General features: G+C 39.0%; 1 protein-coding gene across 1 annotated transcript in view; it reads right to left on the reverse strand.

The window, feature by feature from the left end:
* LOC139120874 (cytoplasmic FMR1-interacting protein 2-like) overlaps positions 1-18521 on the reverse strand; it is a 393869-nt gene that overhangs the window by 83157 nt on the left and 292191 nt on the right. The window contains exons 21-22 of the mRNA XM_070685497.1: positions 16767-16875; positions 1068-1211 (exon numbers count right to left, since the gene is read on the reverse strand). Of these exons, the coding sequence (XP_070541598.1) occupies positions 1068-1211; positions 16767-16875 (253 nt within the window). The remainder of the gene's footprint in view (positions 1-1067; positions 1212-16766; positions 16876-18521) is intronic.

Genomic DNA, 18521 nt, shown 5'->3' on the forward strand with positions numbered 1-18521 from the left:
CGGATAATATCCGATAAAATCGATAATATCGTCTAAAATCTAAGTTAGAGTCTAATATTAGACGAGTGGAGAAGAGGCAGATGCCCGACACGCTCTTTTATTGGATAATATATTGGCCACTTCACTACCTGTCTAATATTAGACTCTAACTTAGATTTTAGACGATATTATCGATTTTATCGGATATTATCCGATAAAACAGCATGTCAGGTATCAGCTATACCTCACTCGTCTAATCTTAGACACGAACATCTAAGTTAGAGTCAAATATGAGATGAGTTGGGAAGAGGCAGATGCCCAACATGCTGTTTTATCGGATAATATCCGATAAAATCGATAATATCGTCTAAAATCTAAGTTAGAGTCTAATATTAGACGAGTGGGCAAGAGGCAGATGCCCGACATGCTGTTTTATCGGATAATATCCGATAAAATCGATAATATCGTCTAAAATCTAAGTTAGAGTCTAATATTAGACGAGTGGGGAAGAGGCAGATGCCCGACATGCTGTTTTATCGGATAATATCCGATAAAATCGATAATATCGTCTAACTTCTAAGTTAGAGTCTAATATTAGAAGCAGATGGGTGGAAAATTCTAAAAACACTGTTTTATCGGATAAAATCGATAATATTATCCCTATTAGATCACTTTGGTCTCATGTTCCTGGAACTCTCTAACTTAGAAATTTTAGACTATATTATCCGATAATAAGAAAAAGCCTATGTCGCGCCTTCATGATTTCAACACCTGATCTCCCTTCTCAAATGCCCACTCAAATGTATGACTGGCCCCATGGGAGGGGTGCACTACAACATGTGTGAAGGTCATCCCCCAGATTTCTGCAATGCCAAACTTGTGTCACTAACGAGTCTTTCTTGCATTAACTGACTGAGAGACATGCAAGAGAAAGTAAATTACATTTAATTTTACCACATTGGAGTTGAAATAGTGTATTTTATGACATTCTGTTATCTCCACATGTACATCCATAAACACAAAAAGTCTTACAAGTATGAATGTATTTCTGTGTTCACTCCATCAAATTTGTTCCAGTTGCTACTTACCAAAGTCTTGGTTGTTTTCAGAAGCTCTTTTATGATTACAGCAATCCCTCCATACTCAAGAAGATGAACCATTGCTTGAAAATGAGGTTGTCCAATGAAATTACTGAACACATGCAGCATCTTTGCAAATGCATTATTCAAAATCTGAAAATCATCAACAACAAGACATTTCAATTGGTTTATAGGTTTGCCATGCCTACTTAAATCATGACTGCTTCATATTGAATACATTTTTTTGAGGATTAAATAATGATAAGTTTTCATCAAAGTCCTTTAACTTAACAGTTAAACTAGTTTTTTTAAAAGGAAAACCTTTGCACAAGGGTCATTGTGACAAGCTAAACTAGTTTTCACATCATGTCTGATTGTTTAGAAAACTATTTATCCATGCCAAATATAGTTCACGTGTTCACACACATGAGCTGATCTGGCAATGATGTCTGTCTGTGTCTGTCTTTCTGTCTGTCTATTGGCCTGATATCTCAAAAACGGCTTATCACATCAGAATCGAACATAGATTCAGTAAGTAAATGGCAGGAACTGATTTAAGTTTTTGGTGGGTGTGGCTTGCTTACTTGTTCCTAATTTGAGGAATTAATGATTGCAGAAAAAGCGATTATATATTGAGAAAGACAGCACACACAATTTGATGAGATTTACTACAAATGTTGATCACACCAGGATATATCAGCCATGAAAGATATTAAGGGTTGACATGAAAGATAAAGGCCAATTTGCATATTTAATGAACTTTCCTAATTAGGAATATATGTTGTAATAGACAATCAAATTTGACGAAACTTGGTATGTATTTTGAAGATACTATATTTTAACATTATTGAAAGTGGTAAAGCATTTTTACTTCAGCCAATTCCTTATTTGCATATTTAATGAACTTTCCTAAAGAGGGATACATCTAAATTGACATGACCAAGTTGATGAAACTGTATGTACATTAAAGATACTATGATATAACATTATTAAAAGCCATTAAGCATTTTCACTTCAGCCAATTCCTAATTTGCATATTTAATGAACTTTCCTAATTAGGGATATATATTTTGATTGACTCTTCCGAAGTTGTATATATTTTGATTGACTCCATTGAAGTTGACGACATTTGCTATGTACATTAAAGATACAATGGGCTGATTACTAATAGTACAGCCACGCATTATTCATTTGCACTTGAGGCAGTGCACCAGTGAACATGCATGGCTCTTAAGTACTAAGTCAACTCCAAATTGCATGGAACATTAGGATCCAAGGTCCATTACCAAGATTGTAACAGTGTTATGGAGAAGGGAGCTCACTAATATGTCACAACTGTAAGAATCGACATTGCAGCATCAACTGAACTGATCTCTTAATTACGTGAGACACATCTATTCAGTTAATAATGCACTTGGCTGAGGTGACAAGTCAAAGGCAGGCCTTGCATTCATATGTGTAGGTATTGCTTTATATTTTGTAGTCCCTGTATATTGCATTGAATTCTGTTCTGATTGATTGTTAATCTTAATTCCTTTAGAAACAAGTCATTGACAATGACATAGTCCCCACTTGTAAAAGGAGTATTAGTCTTGATGGGGCAGGGAAATGTGGTCATTAAGAAGTATCACTGGAGTGTATAAGTTCACGTCTATGGGCACATAGGTTTATGACATTTTTCCCAATTTATAACAAGAGGCATGTCTAAGTTATGGTTCTAAATCGGGAAAAAAGATCAGACCTCTAGCTGTGTTGGCCAGCCAAGAAATACATATGTGCATAATAAATGAGGTACGAGATGTGAAATCTTAAGGTCTGATATCCTATCAAAATTGAAGCGTATAGAACTTGTGGTTACTGAGTTATGCATATATATGTATATTCAAGGTCTAAGGTCATCAAGGTCACGTGACATTTTGAAAAAAAAATTGTATTGCTAAGTTATCCCTATATACCAAAAATCAGACCTCCAGCTCTATTGGCTCGCTCAAAATTAGATATGTGCATAATTAATGAGGTACAATATGTGGCGTCATAAGGTGTCCCATCATACCATATATGAAAGGTTTGGCACTTGTGGTTACTGAGTTGTGGACAAATATGTATATTTGAGGTCAAAGGTCACCAAGGTCACATGACATTTTGTCAAAAAAATTGTATTGCTAAGTTATCCCTATATACCCAAAATCAGACCTTTAGCTCTATTGGCTCGCTCAAAATTAGATATGCACATAATTAATAAGGTACAATATGTGGCGTCATAAAGTGTCCCATCATACCATACATGAAGGGTGTAGCACTTGTGTTTACTGAGTTATGGACAAATATGTATATTTGAAGTCAAAGGTCACCGAGGTCACGTGACATTTTGTCAAAAAAGTTGTATTGCTAAGTTATCCCTATATACCAAAAATCAGACCTCTAGCTCGATCGGCTTGCTCAAAATTAGATATGTGCATAATTAATGAGGTACAATATGTGGCGTCATAAGCTGTCCCATCATACCATACATGAAGGGTGTAGAACTTGTGGTTACTGAGTTATGGACAAATATGTATATTTGAGGTCAAAGGTCACCGAGGTCACGTGACATTTTGTCAAAAAAATTGTATTGCTAAGTTATCCCTATATACCAAAAATCAGACCTCTAGCTCGATTGGCTTGCTCAAAATTAGATATGTGCATAATTAATGAGATACAATATGTGGCGTCATAAGCTGTCCCATCATTCATTACATGAAGGGTGTAGAACTTGTGGTTACTGAGTTATGGACAAATATATAGATATATGAGGTCAAAGGTCACCGAGGTCACATGACATTTTGTCAAAAAAATCGTATTGCTAAGTTATCCCTATATACCAAAAATCAGACTTCTAGCTCTATTGGCTTGCTCAAAATTAGATATGCGCATAATTAATGAGGTACAACATGTGGCGTCATAAGCTGTCCCATCATACCATATATGAAGGGTGTAGCACTTGTGGTTACTGAGTTATGGACAAATATATATATTTGAGGTCAAAGATCACCAAGGTCACGTGACATTTTGTCAAAATATCTGAGATATCTGCGTGAACGGATGGACTCACGGATGGACTCACGGACGGACATGACCCAATCTATAAGCCCCCTAGATTTCATCCATGGGGACTAAAAACTGTGTCACTGCATCCTTTTTGCAATATGAATACGATGAGAAACTAAATTTTTATTTTTCTTGGCCTTATACATGGGAGTCTATGGATTGCCTTATACATGGGAGTCTATGGACTGCCTTATACATGGGAGTCTATGGAGACTGCCTTATACATGGGAGTCTATGGAGGTGAAAACTAAAAAGTCCTCTAACACGGCCAAATTTGATCGCATTCTGAAACAAATCGACTTGCATCTGTATGGGGTAGGGTACTATCCTTGTGCAAAGTTTGAAAGAAATTGACCTGGGCATGTCTGAGATATCTGCGTGAACGGACGGACGCACAGACGGACACACGCACGCACACACGGACGGACATGACCAAACCTATAAGTCCCCCGGGACGACTAATAAACTACATGTTTATAATTACTTGTTTTGTAAGTTGACTGACTTTTTGTGAGTTTTGCAGTTATTCACTGCATTTGGTACCAATAGCAAAATCAGAAGGAGTTATTCCTTACTTAACAAAATTTCTGCACTCTTTTAACAGAAGTTTGTTTGCCTTGTGCGAGTTCAATCCCTTAGAAAGTATGATAACAATACTGTGCTCTCGCTGTCGCTCGTAACTTTCGTAAATTACGAACAAAAATGAAAATTTACGAAAAAAAATGAATGCCCGATCGGCCATTTACGAACGATTTTGTTATTTTTGAAGCCTGATTTTCGGTCAAGATTGTGAATCCTGGGGAAATACTGTCATACTGCTATCTCGTCTTTCAAAACCTACGCTGCCACTATCATCGGCGCATCGACACATGGTGATAGCTGGCTTTGGACTTTGACCTGTGATAACATGAGCATGCGCGAAAAGGTTTCAAGATCCCCGGGTCTTGTAATCTCATAGTGGTGTGTCATGCATTACCACCCCATTACGGTAGTTTCGAGACACCCAAACACTCACATGCTGTCAACTTTCCGAATGGACTGTTGAAGCGGATCGAGGGAAGCGGGCAGTTACAAATACTTTGGATTGATAGTATCCAGTTGGGAAAGAAAGTTGGGCATAAAAACGGCAACTGATATGAAAAAAATACGTAACAATGAAAACGCCGAGCTAGAAGAGATCAAGAACAGTCAGCCTGAAAGACAGTCGAACAAAAGCAGAACTGCAGTCCGGACCGCGCATGGTTGAACATGTACTGCAAAGTGTTTTTCTGTGCATGGAGGTGGAGGCGAGCCGGAAATCTTAGATGTCATAGATTTGTCATTTGACGATCTGCAAATTGAATTTTTCAGTCAGCTTGCCAATTTTAATAGGTTTCCTTCAAAATATTTACAAGAAACCGTCTCAGCAATGTTATGAATACTGATAGTTTTCTATGATCCAGAGAAAATGCTGTGCACAGTCCCATGATGACCAAAATTTATCCAGACAAAAAAATAAATGACGGTCATCTGCAGCGTTTTAAAAGTGTAACTGTCTCTAAGAAAACATTAGCAGGATCACCAGTCTCAGTTTGCGTACTTAAATTTGATTGAGATGAGACAAAATTTGTCCGAAACCACAGACTGCCAAATGTTCTGATCAGTGGTTGTTTAAAAAGAATTTTAGAGATGAACATGGCATAATGACTGCAGCTATAGTGGCACCACCTAGTACCTATGGATGACGTGCATACTTTCAAAGTGACAGAGCTTTTCAAATATGAAAAACAGGGGACAGATTTTCTAGCATCTAAAACTTGTGCAAACACTGATAATTTTGATAATATTAATGACCGCTTCATAAATTAATATATATAATCATCAACCACTGACTACACACACAAAGGGAGTTATGATTTGTGTCACAATTTACTTGAACATGTTATGTTGTGTAGTAAAGATAGAGTAATTGAATAACATTCATTGGCCGATGACCAAAATTACACACTTTATTGAGACAAGGAAGAAATTTCAATGTTACAAGCATTCATGACCCATAATGTACTGTGTTATTCAATAAATCTTTTGAAAATGCGTATCAAAATAGAGTGTTCATTGTCAAAAAAACTAAAAGGGATTTTTCATTTTCTTTTGTCTATAATGAAATCATTCATCATTTCTATCCCCTTAAAATCATCGATTGAGTACCAGAAGTGCTTGTTGAAAGTTGGTGGGTTCAGAATAACATAATTTGTGCTTACTAATATTTTTTGAACCCAATTCGTAAATTTACTAACAATTTCGAAAGGCCAGGGAGAGCACACAATATGTAAAGCATATTCTGTACCCTATAGGCTGCTACAAGACCCCCTATAGGGCTCCCTGTAAGACCACTATAGGGTTCCCTATAAGACCCCCTATTGGGCCCCTATAAGACCCCCTATAGGGTTCCCTATAAGACCCCCTATAGGGCTCCCTAGGGTTCCCTGTAAGACTGCGTTCCAAAATCCTGTAAGACTACTACTGCCTGATGTCCCATAAGACCCTACATGCCTCTACCCTATAGGACTGGTATAGGATATTTTTGTAAGGGGGACCGCCAACTGGGACTCCCAGTTGGCTTAAAATGCACTCTGGGACCGTCCCAGTTCACTTCTGGGACCGGTCCCAGAGGCGAACTGGGACCGGTCCCAGAAGCGTACTAGCTCGCCGCAACTGGGACCATTATGATTGCCGGGAAAACACACTTGAACTGTACCAGGAGGTAAGGTACCTCCATGCTGTAATGACGAAACCATAATATTAGGGAGCGTTCAGTTTTTACGGCTGGGGGGGGGGCCGGCAAAATCTTGTCGCCAGTGTTCAAAAAAATATAGACCCCCCCTGCATTTTTCGTGAAAAAAAGATGACCCCCCCTTTGTCAAACGAAAAAAATTGATGACCCCCCCCCCCCCCCCCCCCCCCGCTTAAAAATAACTAAAATCCATATGTCAAATTTACCCGCATGGTTTGGATTTGAACTCCGGTACGCGGCACACTTTATTCATGTAGCAGAGATGCCAGTGCACAAACTTCTCAGCCACATCCATTGAAACGTCTGTTAATTAGGACGACTGTAAGGCAATTTTTAACTTCATTTCCATAGACAACTTATGTCCATGGACATTGTATAAAGTGAACTTTATTGGAGTGGTTCGCCAAAGGCAGCCCTCCGGTTAAGAGGGTCATGGGCCATTACGTAAAGTCAACTTTATTCTAGTGGGCCACCAAAGGTGGCCTGCCGGTAAAGAGGGTCGATCATGGCTATTGCATAAAGTAGACTTTACTGGACAGGGCCGCTGAAGGCGCACGGCCATTAAGATTGCCATGGGGTATTACATAAAGTAAATTTATTGGAGTGGGCCGCCGCAGGCGGCCCGCCGGTAAAGAGGGTCGATCATGGCCATTGCATGAAGTAAACCTAATTTGGAGTGGGCCGCCAAAGGCGTCTGCCGTTAAGAGGGACATGGGTAATACATAATGTATATTTATTGTAGTGGGCCGCCGAAGGCGGCCCGCCGGTAAAGAGGGTCGATCATGGCAATGGCATAAAGTGAACTTTATTGTTGGTATTATGTTTTTGAAAATGTGGTGACCCCCCCCTTTCCTACCAGTGAAAAAGCGATGACCCCCCTTTGCGGATTCCAAAATTTTGATGACCCCCCCTGGATTTTGCCGACCCCCCCCGGCCATAAAAACTGAACGGTACCTTAATGGGAAAGAAGTTCCCCATCCCACTATATGCCTTTTGTAGCAATTGTATGCACTTTTTTTATTCATATTCTCTGTACTGTTGTGAAAATTATGTATGTTTTTTGTGTGGGAAAGCTAACATGCATCTCCCAGTTTCATTCAAGGACAGTCAGGTCTCATTTCAATTCTGGGACTCGTAGCTCCATAGAGCTATGACAGACATACAGACGTGAAATAGAAAACACTGAGACAGCATATACTACATATAGCTACTAGCTGTCAATAAAGTTTTGAAGCAGTGCATGTTGTTGACTTGTATAATCAAAACCCTTTGTCTTACAATGTAATGGGACTATTATCACCTCATTGATGTCTATTTTTTCCTCGCATCACAATGAAATGATTCTGCTGTAACAGTACATGCATGCACTAATGGTTGCCCTCTCCTATTTGTGTCTATCTGTTCAGAAATATAACTAGTCCAAATTAAGATATCAGTCATATACTGCAAGTGAATTGCAATTCTATTAAAACACAGCGGGTTTTCGTTCAATGTTTGTTTGCTGTTTTCAATGTAATGAAATTAAGCCTTGATGAGTTAATTGCTAGTCTTGCACAATTATTTTCATCTCCTTTTTCATCTGATTCAGTACACAGTCTCTTTATCAACGTGATCCGTGCAGTAAGATTTCAACACACACCATAGCACACTGTGCTATGGTGTGTGTTGAAATCTTACTGCACGGATCACGTTGATAAAGAGACTGTGTACTGAATCAGATGAAAAAGGAGATGAAAGGGCTTACTAGTGCTAAGAATGAGTACAATCGCAGTAAGACCAAAGTAATCAAATTCTTTGTTTAGAGCGCTCACTCAAATGTTTCGAAACATGAGCGGGAAGGCAGTACTAAAACACATACAAGAAAATCAAACACACCTTATATTTTCTTGATTATTTCCATGTAACAACATAAGTGTCTATACAAAAATCATAAGAAACTTCCTTTCATCGTGATCATCATAAGTTATACTACAAGATGTGAAATTTTGTAAACAGGAAAGCTCAGTAAAATCCTATTCAAACCATTGGCAGTAGAAAAAACCCTAGTATGTGCACACAGACAAAACAAAGAATCAAATTACTTTGGCCTTTAATGTTGGGATCTATTAAATGTCGCGTATACCTACGATTATGGCAGAGTAAAAAGATGAAAACATTAACAGATTGTTAGTATTAAGTACCAGTAACTGGGTTTTTTCATAGTGGTCCCAGTTCACAAATTGGATGTGTTCCTGAAGTGTACTGGAACTGATCCTGGAGGCCAACTAGGACCGCGGCCGCGGTCCTAGAGTTAATTTTGAAGCCAACTGGGACTGGTCCTGGAAGCCAACTGGGACCGGTCCCAGAGGCCAACTTGGACCAGTCCCAGTTCGCTTCTGGGACCGGTCCCAGTTCGCTTCTGGGACCGGTCCCAGAAGTGAACTGGGACCGGTCCCAGAGTGCATTTTAAGCCAACTGGGAGTCCCAGCTTGTTGGCGGTCCCAGTTAGGGGTTTGAGCTACCCTTACCTACCCGTTGGCCCATGAAGAGTGATAAATATATAACACACGGCTGGATGTAATGATAAAATAGTTATATATACAGGCACTCAGGGTGAAAATTATACATCAATTTGATTAGTTTCTTGTCCTGTTTCTACTTATGTTGGCAACGTGCAGCTCCACCTTAAAGTGTCTTTGCCATGCTCTAGACAACATTCTTTAAAACATAGGGCCAAAGTCCCTGAAGTTACTATAGACATGGATACAAAATTAAGTATTTCCTGACTGTATGAAATTATCTCACTAAGGTCATCCTAGGGACCTGTAAACCAAATATTAAAGCTGTCTGACCAGCGGTTTTGAAAAGACAAGTGACCCAATAGTTGACAGAGCTCTGTGTTTTGTAGAGAATAACTTTTTGTGACATGTATTGATGAAGAAGGTTGATATCTTTGATAGCTCATTTCAGGATGGCCTGACCAAAAATGGCAAAATTAGCTGCAAAAATACATAATTGATGATTTCATCATAATATCAATATATTACATTAAGATAAAGCCTAGAAACCTGTATACCAAATATATCAGCTACCAGATGAGTAACTTTTGAGAAACAACCATTTTGACCAAAAATGGCAAAATTGCACCAAAAATACAAAATTGCAGATTTCGTCATATATTCAATATATCATATTTAGTTCATCTGTAGGAACCTGTATACCAAATATCAAAGCTGTCAGATGAGCGTTTTTGGTGAAATAAAGGTTTGACCAAAAATGACCAAAAAAATTCCTTAAAAATACAGATTTGCATATATCATCACAATTTGAACAAATCTAAGTTGAGTTATCCCAAGGGACTTGTACACCAAATAACAAAGCAGTCCTACCAGCAGTTATGAAGAAGAAGATTTTTACCAAAAACGCCTTTTTTGCACTAATTTGCATATTTTCAACAATATCAAAAAATTAAAAAAATTTGGTTTCTCAAAATCATATTTTTCAACTACACAACAAATATCAAATCAGTAAGTACTGCGGTTTCAAGATATTTGAGTAGATGGACGCCTCACAAACAGATACATACATACATACACATACCGACTGATGTCAGACGGATACCCATCCCAATAGCTTCTATAGACTATAGTCTATAGAAGCTAAAAATTACATCTGGGTTTCTTTCTCTTATGCATTGTATGGATGTGAAATGTGAAAAATACACTAAATTTTCTATCTCTGTAGGACGTCTGCAGGCACCTGGCTAGGCAGGATCGATTGAGCCTCTCAAGCCAGCTGAGATATTTGCACACTGTTGACCAGGTACAAATTACATCAACTGTACAAATCGATATGCATGATATTAAATCAAACATAACATCACTTCTGAAATCCGTTTCCCAAATAAAGCTAAAATCAAAACAGTCTGGTGGATGCGACACTCAGGACAAGCAACAAAATACCAGCATGGAGATTTCTACCTCTTGGTACCAGTATCCAGCATCACACTAAAGTAAAGGTAGTCATCACCACGGATGTGAGCAACAGTAAATCTTCAGACTCAACGGGTATGAGGTGAGAACACGGCCAAAATTATCTTTAAATCTTTCTTTAAACTTATTTTATCATCTGGCGCGACTATAAACATAATGCCTCACAATTCACAGTTATTTTCAAGGAGAGCTTAAGAGGTGAGCTATGTGAGAGGTCTGAAATCAGCAGTCTGCGCCCCCAAACTGCGCAAGCACATTTCAATTTGCGCTATCACTCTGCGCTCCCATTCTGCGCTATCAATCTGTGCCCCTGTTTTAAGCTCTTCTCCAAACCATATGTGCTGTGAAAACGACCAAACTAGCACAAGAACAAACTACCTCGATTATGATTTTACTATTTCCATCATTTTGATTTTTTGATATGAAATCGGATCGAGACATGGTGCTACAGGCGCATTTAGGGAGCTGCATTTTGGACCCTGGTAGCGAGTCCTGTATTATCTATGGCAGCAAGACCTACATGGAGATAGGGCTGACCTTTCAAAATTCTGCCTTCTCGACATACACCGACGTACTTCTTTGACTTTCCAAACATGTAAACTACATGTATGAGTGCGATAGAAACGACACAACCATTTAACTTAACCATGTATCTGCGGTTTGAAACAGTTCCGAGATTTACGTCCCTCGGACTGGACGGTGACTGTCGCTCTACAAACCCTCGCCCCGTCTGGCTCATTCATTGACTCAGATGTGATACAATGTGGATGAAAATTCAATTTTATGAAATATAAATATTGTAGAATCAATTGACAGTCCCCTGTAAATCAAATAGGTGTGCACATTCAGGCTCAGTAAGGTTGTACTTTCACTCGGTCGCTAGTTGACAGGTTCACAATCAATGTGATTGTGAGTGCACTGAACAGCAAGGACGTATGTGTTGTCATGCTGAACTGTGGCCCATGGTTAGTGGTTTTTAATGTTAAAACTCGTTGAAGTGCAAACATGTGCATAAAACTAGCCGTTAAAGGATGACTGGTCGATGAAAATTATTCATTATTCACACTGACACGGCTTCATCAACTGTCCCCGTACTCAAGGAAGATGACACACGCATTTTATTCAACATATTTAGTCATCTATTTGGTAATGACGTAGCGCACGATCTCGTTCAAATGTTTTTACTAGCCAAGCCTTTTTGAATGAGCTTACTGTTCTGACTGAGAATTTTAAATAAGTTCGAACTAAATTTAACTTATTCCAACTTAAAGTCGACCGTACATCGGTGTTGTATTTGATGGGTAATTAATTGCTCGAAAATGTGATAAGCCAATGGAGTCCGATTGGAAGACTGAGCCATACAATCCCCCTGATTGCAGAGGCTATTAGCACTCAATAAATAAAGTTAAATCAGGTTTTCCTGAGTAGGGTTCTGATGAAAGAAACGGGTAATGCACATATTATCACCGAACAGACATTGCAAAGGGACCAAAGGTATCGTACGTGTCACGATTCTTAGGTAGTTTATGACACTATGGAAAACCAAAGACTTACCTTTGCCGACAATAAGTAAAATTAATTCAATCATTCAATGACCCCAGCCCCGAGCTCCGCCAGGGCGTCAAAACAGTAATTGGCTAACGTCAAACTCCACCTTTATCCCACAGACGCAAGTTCCGTGAAGTTCTTGACAAGAAATCCCACCATGGTATTTGCAGGTTGGCATTGATGGTGAACTTTAATGTCTCCAGAATTTGGGTTCAAAAAGGGTTAGCGAGCCTTAAGTATTGATTGTCTGGGGAGTATGTACCGAACAGGCTACCAAAACCCTAAGCTTATAGTCGGTAACACACAGCTATGGCAAACAGAGCTACAGATTGCCCCTGTACTCATTTTCTACTCCATAGGCCCTGGGACAGTCCAGCGCCACATATAAACAAACCACGGTATGGAACAAACTGAGGAGTTTGGCAGCGATGCTGAAAGTTCGGTTTCCCTGACTCGACATGAAGCACAGTTGTCATGCCGATGGCCTTGAAGTGCGATCAAACATGAACGTACAGTATAGATAGCCACTTTCTATCAACAACGTTTACCAGTGGGGGATTGCGGGCCGAACCACGAGAATTTGACAATTTTAGAGCCGTGTTAATGCCCAAGGGTCTGAGAAATAGAGGGCTGATTGCACTGGTTACATTGACATGACATATGTTTCTAATAACTACATTGCTGAAAACGTTATGGTGATCTTCCATTCCAACGTCTTGTGCCCCACTTGCCAAAAACTTTGAAAACGGTTGTTCACTCGAATTTAAGCTATCGCTGGGAACATATTCGATGGCTTGTGACACAACTGTTACCAGATTTCAGGTAACACTGTTTACCACACGATGGATCTTTATTTAAAAAAGTAACCTATAACGATAGCTAATTGATATCGTAAATGAGAAAGGTGCATCTACGGCGGTAAAACTAATACTTTATCCATTGTAAATCCGGTCTCCCGAGAGTTGAAATGTCCGACTTCTGGTCACCGTGCAGTGTAGCGACAATGATATGATTGCAATTTCGTTTGAAGTGCGTTTACATGTATGTTAACGCAAAAAGGTGAAAATATCAGTGTTTGCCATGCCAGAGTCTTGTTATACGGGACAGATCGTGCTGCTCTTGTACTGCATGAGCTTTGATCGAAGTGCGTTGGCCATCTTTTGATTTGAATGTCGAAAATTGAATATGTAACATCCCCTAAGCCTTGTGAACTGTGATTTGTTTGCATTTTTTCACAATTTTACTTTCAAACAAAAATAAGTTCACGTAAAATGTACTGATAGATGCGTAGGGAAGTTTTATTACTCACAAAATTTGAACTGTGTGTACAATTTTGAACAATTAAATAAACGGTGGCCGCTCTCATAAAATTGCCGCTGCATGGACGTGCATCTACCGTATGTGTCATAACCTTCCAAGAAACAAACATGATGTAATTTACTGACATCAGTAACACTGGATTCCCTTGTAGTTGATTTCCTTGATGTTCTGGTTGTAAGCTTTATTCTCTCCCTTACATGGCTAGTTTTTGAAAATGTCTGGAAATCAACGACGATGTAAAAACTGCTCAATTCACTTGCTCATTCTGACACAAGCAGTGTACTAGTTTATTAACATATCATGTAGTGAGTAGAATTCAAAGAATATCCAAATGTCGAAACATTAAAATGAACACAATATGAGAAGATTCCTTTCACAACAAGTCATCGTTGATGACACAGTCCCCACTTGTTAATGGGTGCTTTGATTACAGGTCCTCAGAGAGGATAGAGTCCTCTTCATTAGGTCTGTGATAAAAATACTTTTGAATAAATTCGCTTGATACATGTCTGAGTTGTAGTTCAGGATATGAAAAAATCGTAATAAAATGGCCACATGGTGGCCATATTGGATCGAATCACAAAACAAATCAATGTGCATATGTATGACATAGGTCAATGTACTTGTACCAACTTTGATTAAAATCGGTTGAAATATGCCTGAGTTATGGCTTTGTACATGAAAAAATCATAACAAAATGGCCGCACAGCAGCCATATTGGATCGTATCACAAAACAAATTAACATGCATATGTATGACATTGGTCAATCTCCTTGTACGAACTTTGAATAAATTTGCTTAATACATGTCTGAGTTACGGTTCTGGACATGATAAAACATAATAAAATGGCCACACGGCGGCCATATTGGATCGTATCACATAACAAGTCAATGTGCATGTGTATGACATAGGTCGATATCCTTGTACCAAGTTTGAATAAAATTGGTTGAGATGTGCCTCAGTTATGGCTCTGTACATGAAAAAATCCTAACAAAATGGCCGCACGGCGGCCATATTGGATCGTATCAAAAACAAATTGATGTGCATAGCTATGACATTGGTCAATGTCCTTGTACCAAGTTTGAATAAATCTGTAGAAACATGCCTGAGTAATGGCTCTGTACATGAAAAAATCGTAATAAAATGGCCGCCTGGCGGCCATATTGGATCGTATCACAAAACAAATTGATGTGCATATGTATGACATAGGTCAATGTCCTTGTACCAAGTTTGAATGAAATCGGTTGAGATATGCCTGAGTTATGGCTCTGTACATGAAAAAATCGTAACAAAATGGCCGCACAGCGGCCATATTGGATCGTATCACAAAAAGAATCGACGTGCATATCTATGACATTGGTCAATGTCCTTGTACCAACTTTGAATAAAATCAGTTGAAACATGCCTGAATTATGGCTCTGTATATGAAAAAATCGTAATAAAATGGCCGCCTGGCAGCCATATTGGATCGTATCACAAAACAAATCGACGTGCATCTGTATGACATATGAAGTAATCCTTGTACCAAGTTTGAATGAAATCGCTTCAGGCATCTCTGAGATATCTGCGTGAACGGACGGACGGACGGACGCACAGACGCACGCACGCACGCACGCACGCACACACGCACGGACATGACCAAACCTATAAGTCCCCCCGGACGGTGTCCGTGGGGACTAAAAAGATCAACTTCAAGTGATACTTTTGAAGATTTGAAACCGAGTACCCTACTTCACACCTCGTCAGTCCTACGTCATCGACAAGTCACCGCGTTGGCAGGCTTGACGTCATGGACGTAGACTTGTCAATCATCACGGAAGTCGCGAACATGTATGATCTGTCAGGTTCAAACGTTTCTGTGAACATGAACAGAAATTCTCAGTATCGACAAAGAAATCGTCAAAAAAAGAAGTTGAAAATCGTGATGCTAACAGTAAACAAATTTTGTATCCTCTTCTGCCATTCCATGTTGCAGGGTTGAGTCGCCTTAGTCCTGCCACTCACTCTGCTTACATTGTTTGACTCAAGGAAATAGTCGCCGTCGACTAGCAGCAACGTCTAACCATGGGGATACTGACATAATTTTAGGCAGAACTTGACTTTGAGCTTTATGCTACTTGATCACTTCCCGACCTCCTTATTCGAGACAGAAAATCATCTAATTTTTACTACTTCACAGATCTTTTGTGTCGGATCCACTGTCCACAGAATGTACGTATGTTGTGATTGTATCGGAAATAAATTCGATCTTACGTTACTCATAACCAGTCGTCCTGACAATCCTGACATACGTTGAAGTTTTCAAAAAATACATTACAAAAATACTGAAAAGTTTTCTAATTTTATGAATAAATAGTGTTGCAAAGTGTTGACAATTGCATGATGGTAAAGTTAAAGTTAATAAATAAAATAAAGTTACAAGTTTATAAATACAAATATTTTTCGACACTGATATGTCCTACGATCTGGCTGGCAGCTTTATCAATCCGTGACAAAGTGCCACGGATTTATATCGCGTTAGTTTCGTAAATGTCGCAGCTACAAAACTAAACTTACAACATTCCATAGATAGCGAAAAACAGGGGCGCAGATCAATAGCGCAGAATGAATGGGAGCACAGTTTGATAGCGCAGAATGAATGGGAGCACAGTTTGATAGCGCAAATTGAAATGCGCCAGCGCAGTTTGGGGGCACAGACTACCGATTTCTGACCTCTCACATACCCCGGTACATGAAGAGGTGTGAAACACTTTAGATAAACCTTCATGTGAACTTCGGAAAGGCGAAAAAAGTCGATGGACTTGGCTTTGAATGACCCACCCACCTGCAACTTTTACTTGCTTACAACTGTTAACAGCGTGCGGCTCTCAATGTGAGACACTGGTAGAACTTATCTCCAAGGAATAGGGATTGATTTTGTTGTTTTGGGCTAGGCATACCGGTAGATACCTTAAGTCAACCTGGGGAGACTCAACTTCTTCATCAAACTTTAGCATAGACAGTCTTACCTTTGAACCAAACAAGTAATGAGATTTTGCTGAAGATGCCTTGTCTCTTGTTTCCTTGGGCTTCTGTCCTCCACTAAGAATAAGTGCACTTTGGCTGGCCTTCACAAATCTGTTGAGAATGTTGGGCAATACTTATTCATAGGCATTCAAGAGCAAAACTGAGGCTTATTCACAAGACTTAACTTTAAGTTCATCAGTGCCTATTCTACATATTAGTTTTAGCTTGAAATTTGATATTTGTATATACCTAAAAAGCTCATTGGTGGTGTCGGAATGTGTGTCTGTATGTATGTTTGTCTACATCAAAAACTTGAAAACCACATGCATCACCTACCATCTCAGTATTTGGCGTACTGCACTTGGGGTGGAGATGATGAATTTGTTTAAATGAACATGTTATTATCAAAATATGCAAAAAGGCAAAATCCTGTAAATTGTTAAAATTGATGATGTATCCACACAAGATTGGGTTGAAACTTTGTATGCAGTTTCCTCTGACCACCCTTAATTAGGTGTGTTCAAATTGAGTTAAATTTCATATAATTTTGTAATTTCAGGGCAATTTTACCCATATTTAGTAACAAACTTTCCTCTTAAACCCTTCATCCAATTGCTCTGAAGCTTGGTATACTATATATTATAGCCCAAACATGGGACTATGTGCCCGAGGGTAGGTTGACCATTTGTTCGACGTAAGGAGGGCAAATGGTCTCCTGCCCCGAGAATACATAGTCCCTTGTTTGGGCTATAATGTTTTTATTACATGCCTCTCTTACTCAGTTTGCACCAAAAATATTTACGTTTATTGGAAATTATAGTCAAAAATGCTTTATTTTCATTTTAGACGAAAAACAGTTAAAAATAGAACGATTTTCATCATCGAAGGCGCATTGATATATTTAAACTACTGTTATGCAGTCTATCAATATTTTTATGCGAAATTTTCCAAAAACCGGATTTTCTGTGCAAAACATGCAATTTCAAGACTTTTACGTCGAAAAGTTTTCAAGTTGAAAATAGTTCCGGTTCACTTTCAGTCCAGTGATGACTATGCGGCCCGCGACGTCATCGGCGAGTGACCATTGAATCCTATGGAGCACGCGACGTTCGATATACGAGGCATGTAATAAATTCCCTGCAAATCTCAGAATGTTTTAGGTAATGATAAAATCTGAGCAATTCTTACAGTTAAGCACGATTCAACAAATATGCAGCTTTGAATGTTTAGCCTTCAGTTTACAATGCCTTAAACCAGCGTGCAGGATATAAAAGGCCACCGACTCATTAAAAATTCATAAAAATGACGCTTGAGTGACAACTGGCAACAGCACGGTAGACCGCTCAGTGAAAATCCACCAAAATGATTCTCAAACAAAACTTATTGGCATACCAAGGACATAGACTGTTTCATAAACACCTAGGCCACATAGGTATCCACAAAGTTTCACAAAGTTTTTTTAAAAACTACAACCATTAGGCGGAAAAATTGATTTCTTAACAAAGGGAATGGCCCTCAGGAGACAGTCATTCCATGATTCAAACAATTGTCAATCATTCAGTGACGCGCAAAGGTGTAAACTGGTCAAACATTTGCTGTGCATACCAAAAAATTGCGATGTAAACAAACAAAATGTATGCTTAGAGTTATATCAGCGTGCAAAGGATGAAAACTTTGTGTTGTACTAGTGTCTACGGTGCAATGGCATCACGACTGTGAACCATTTTTTGACGTGACTTTTATATATAATAGCAAGA

The sequence above is a fragment of the Ptychodera flava genome, chromosome 20, assembly GCF_041260155.1.
Source record: "Ptychodera flava strain L36383 chromosome 20, AS_Pfla_20210202, whole genome shotgun sequence".
Taxonomy (NCBI): domain Eukaryota; kingdom Metazoa; phylum Hemichordata; class Enteropneusta; family Ptychoderidae; genus Ptychodera; species Ptychodera flava.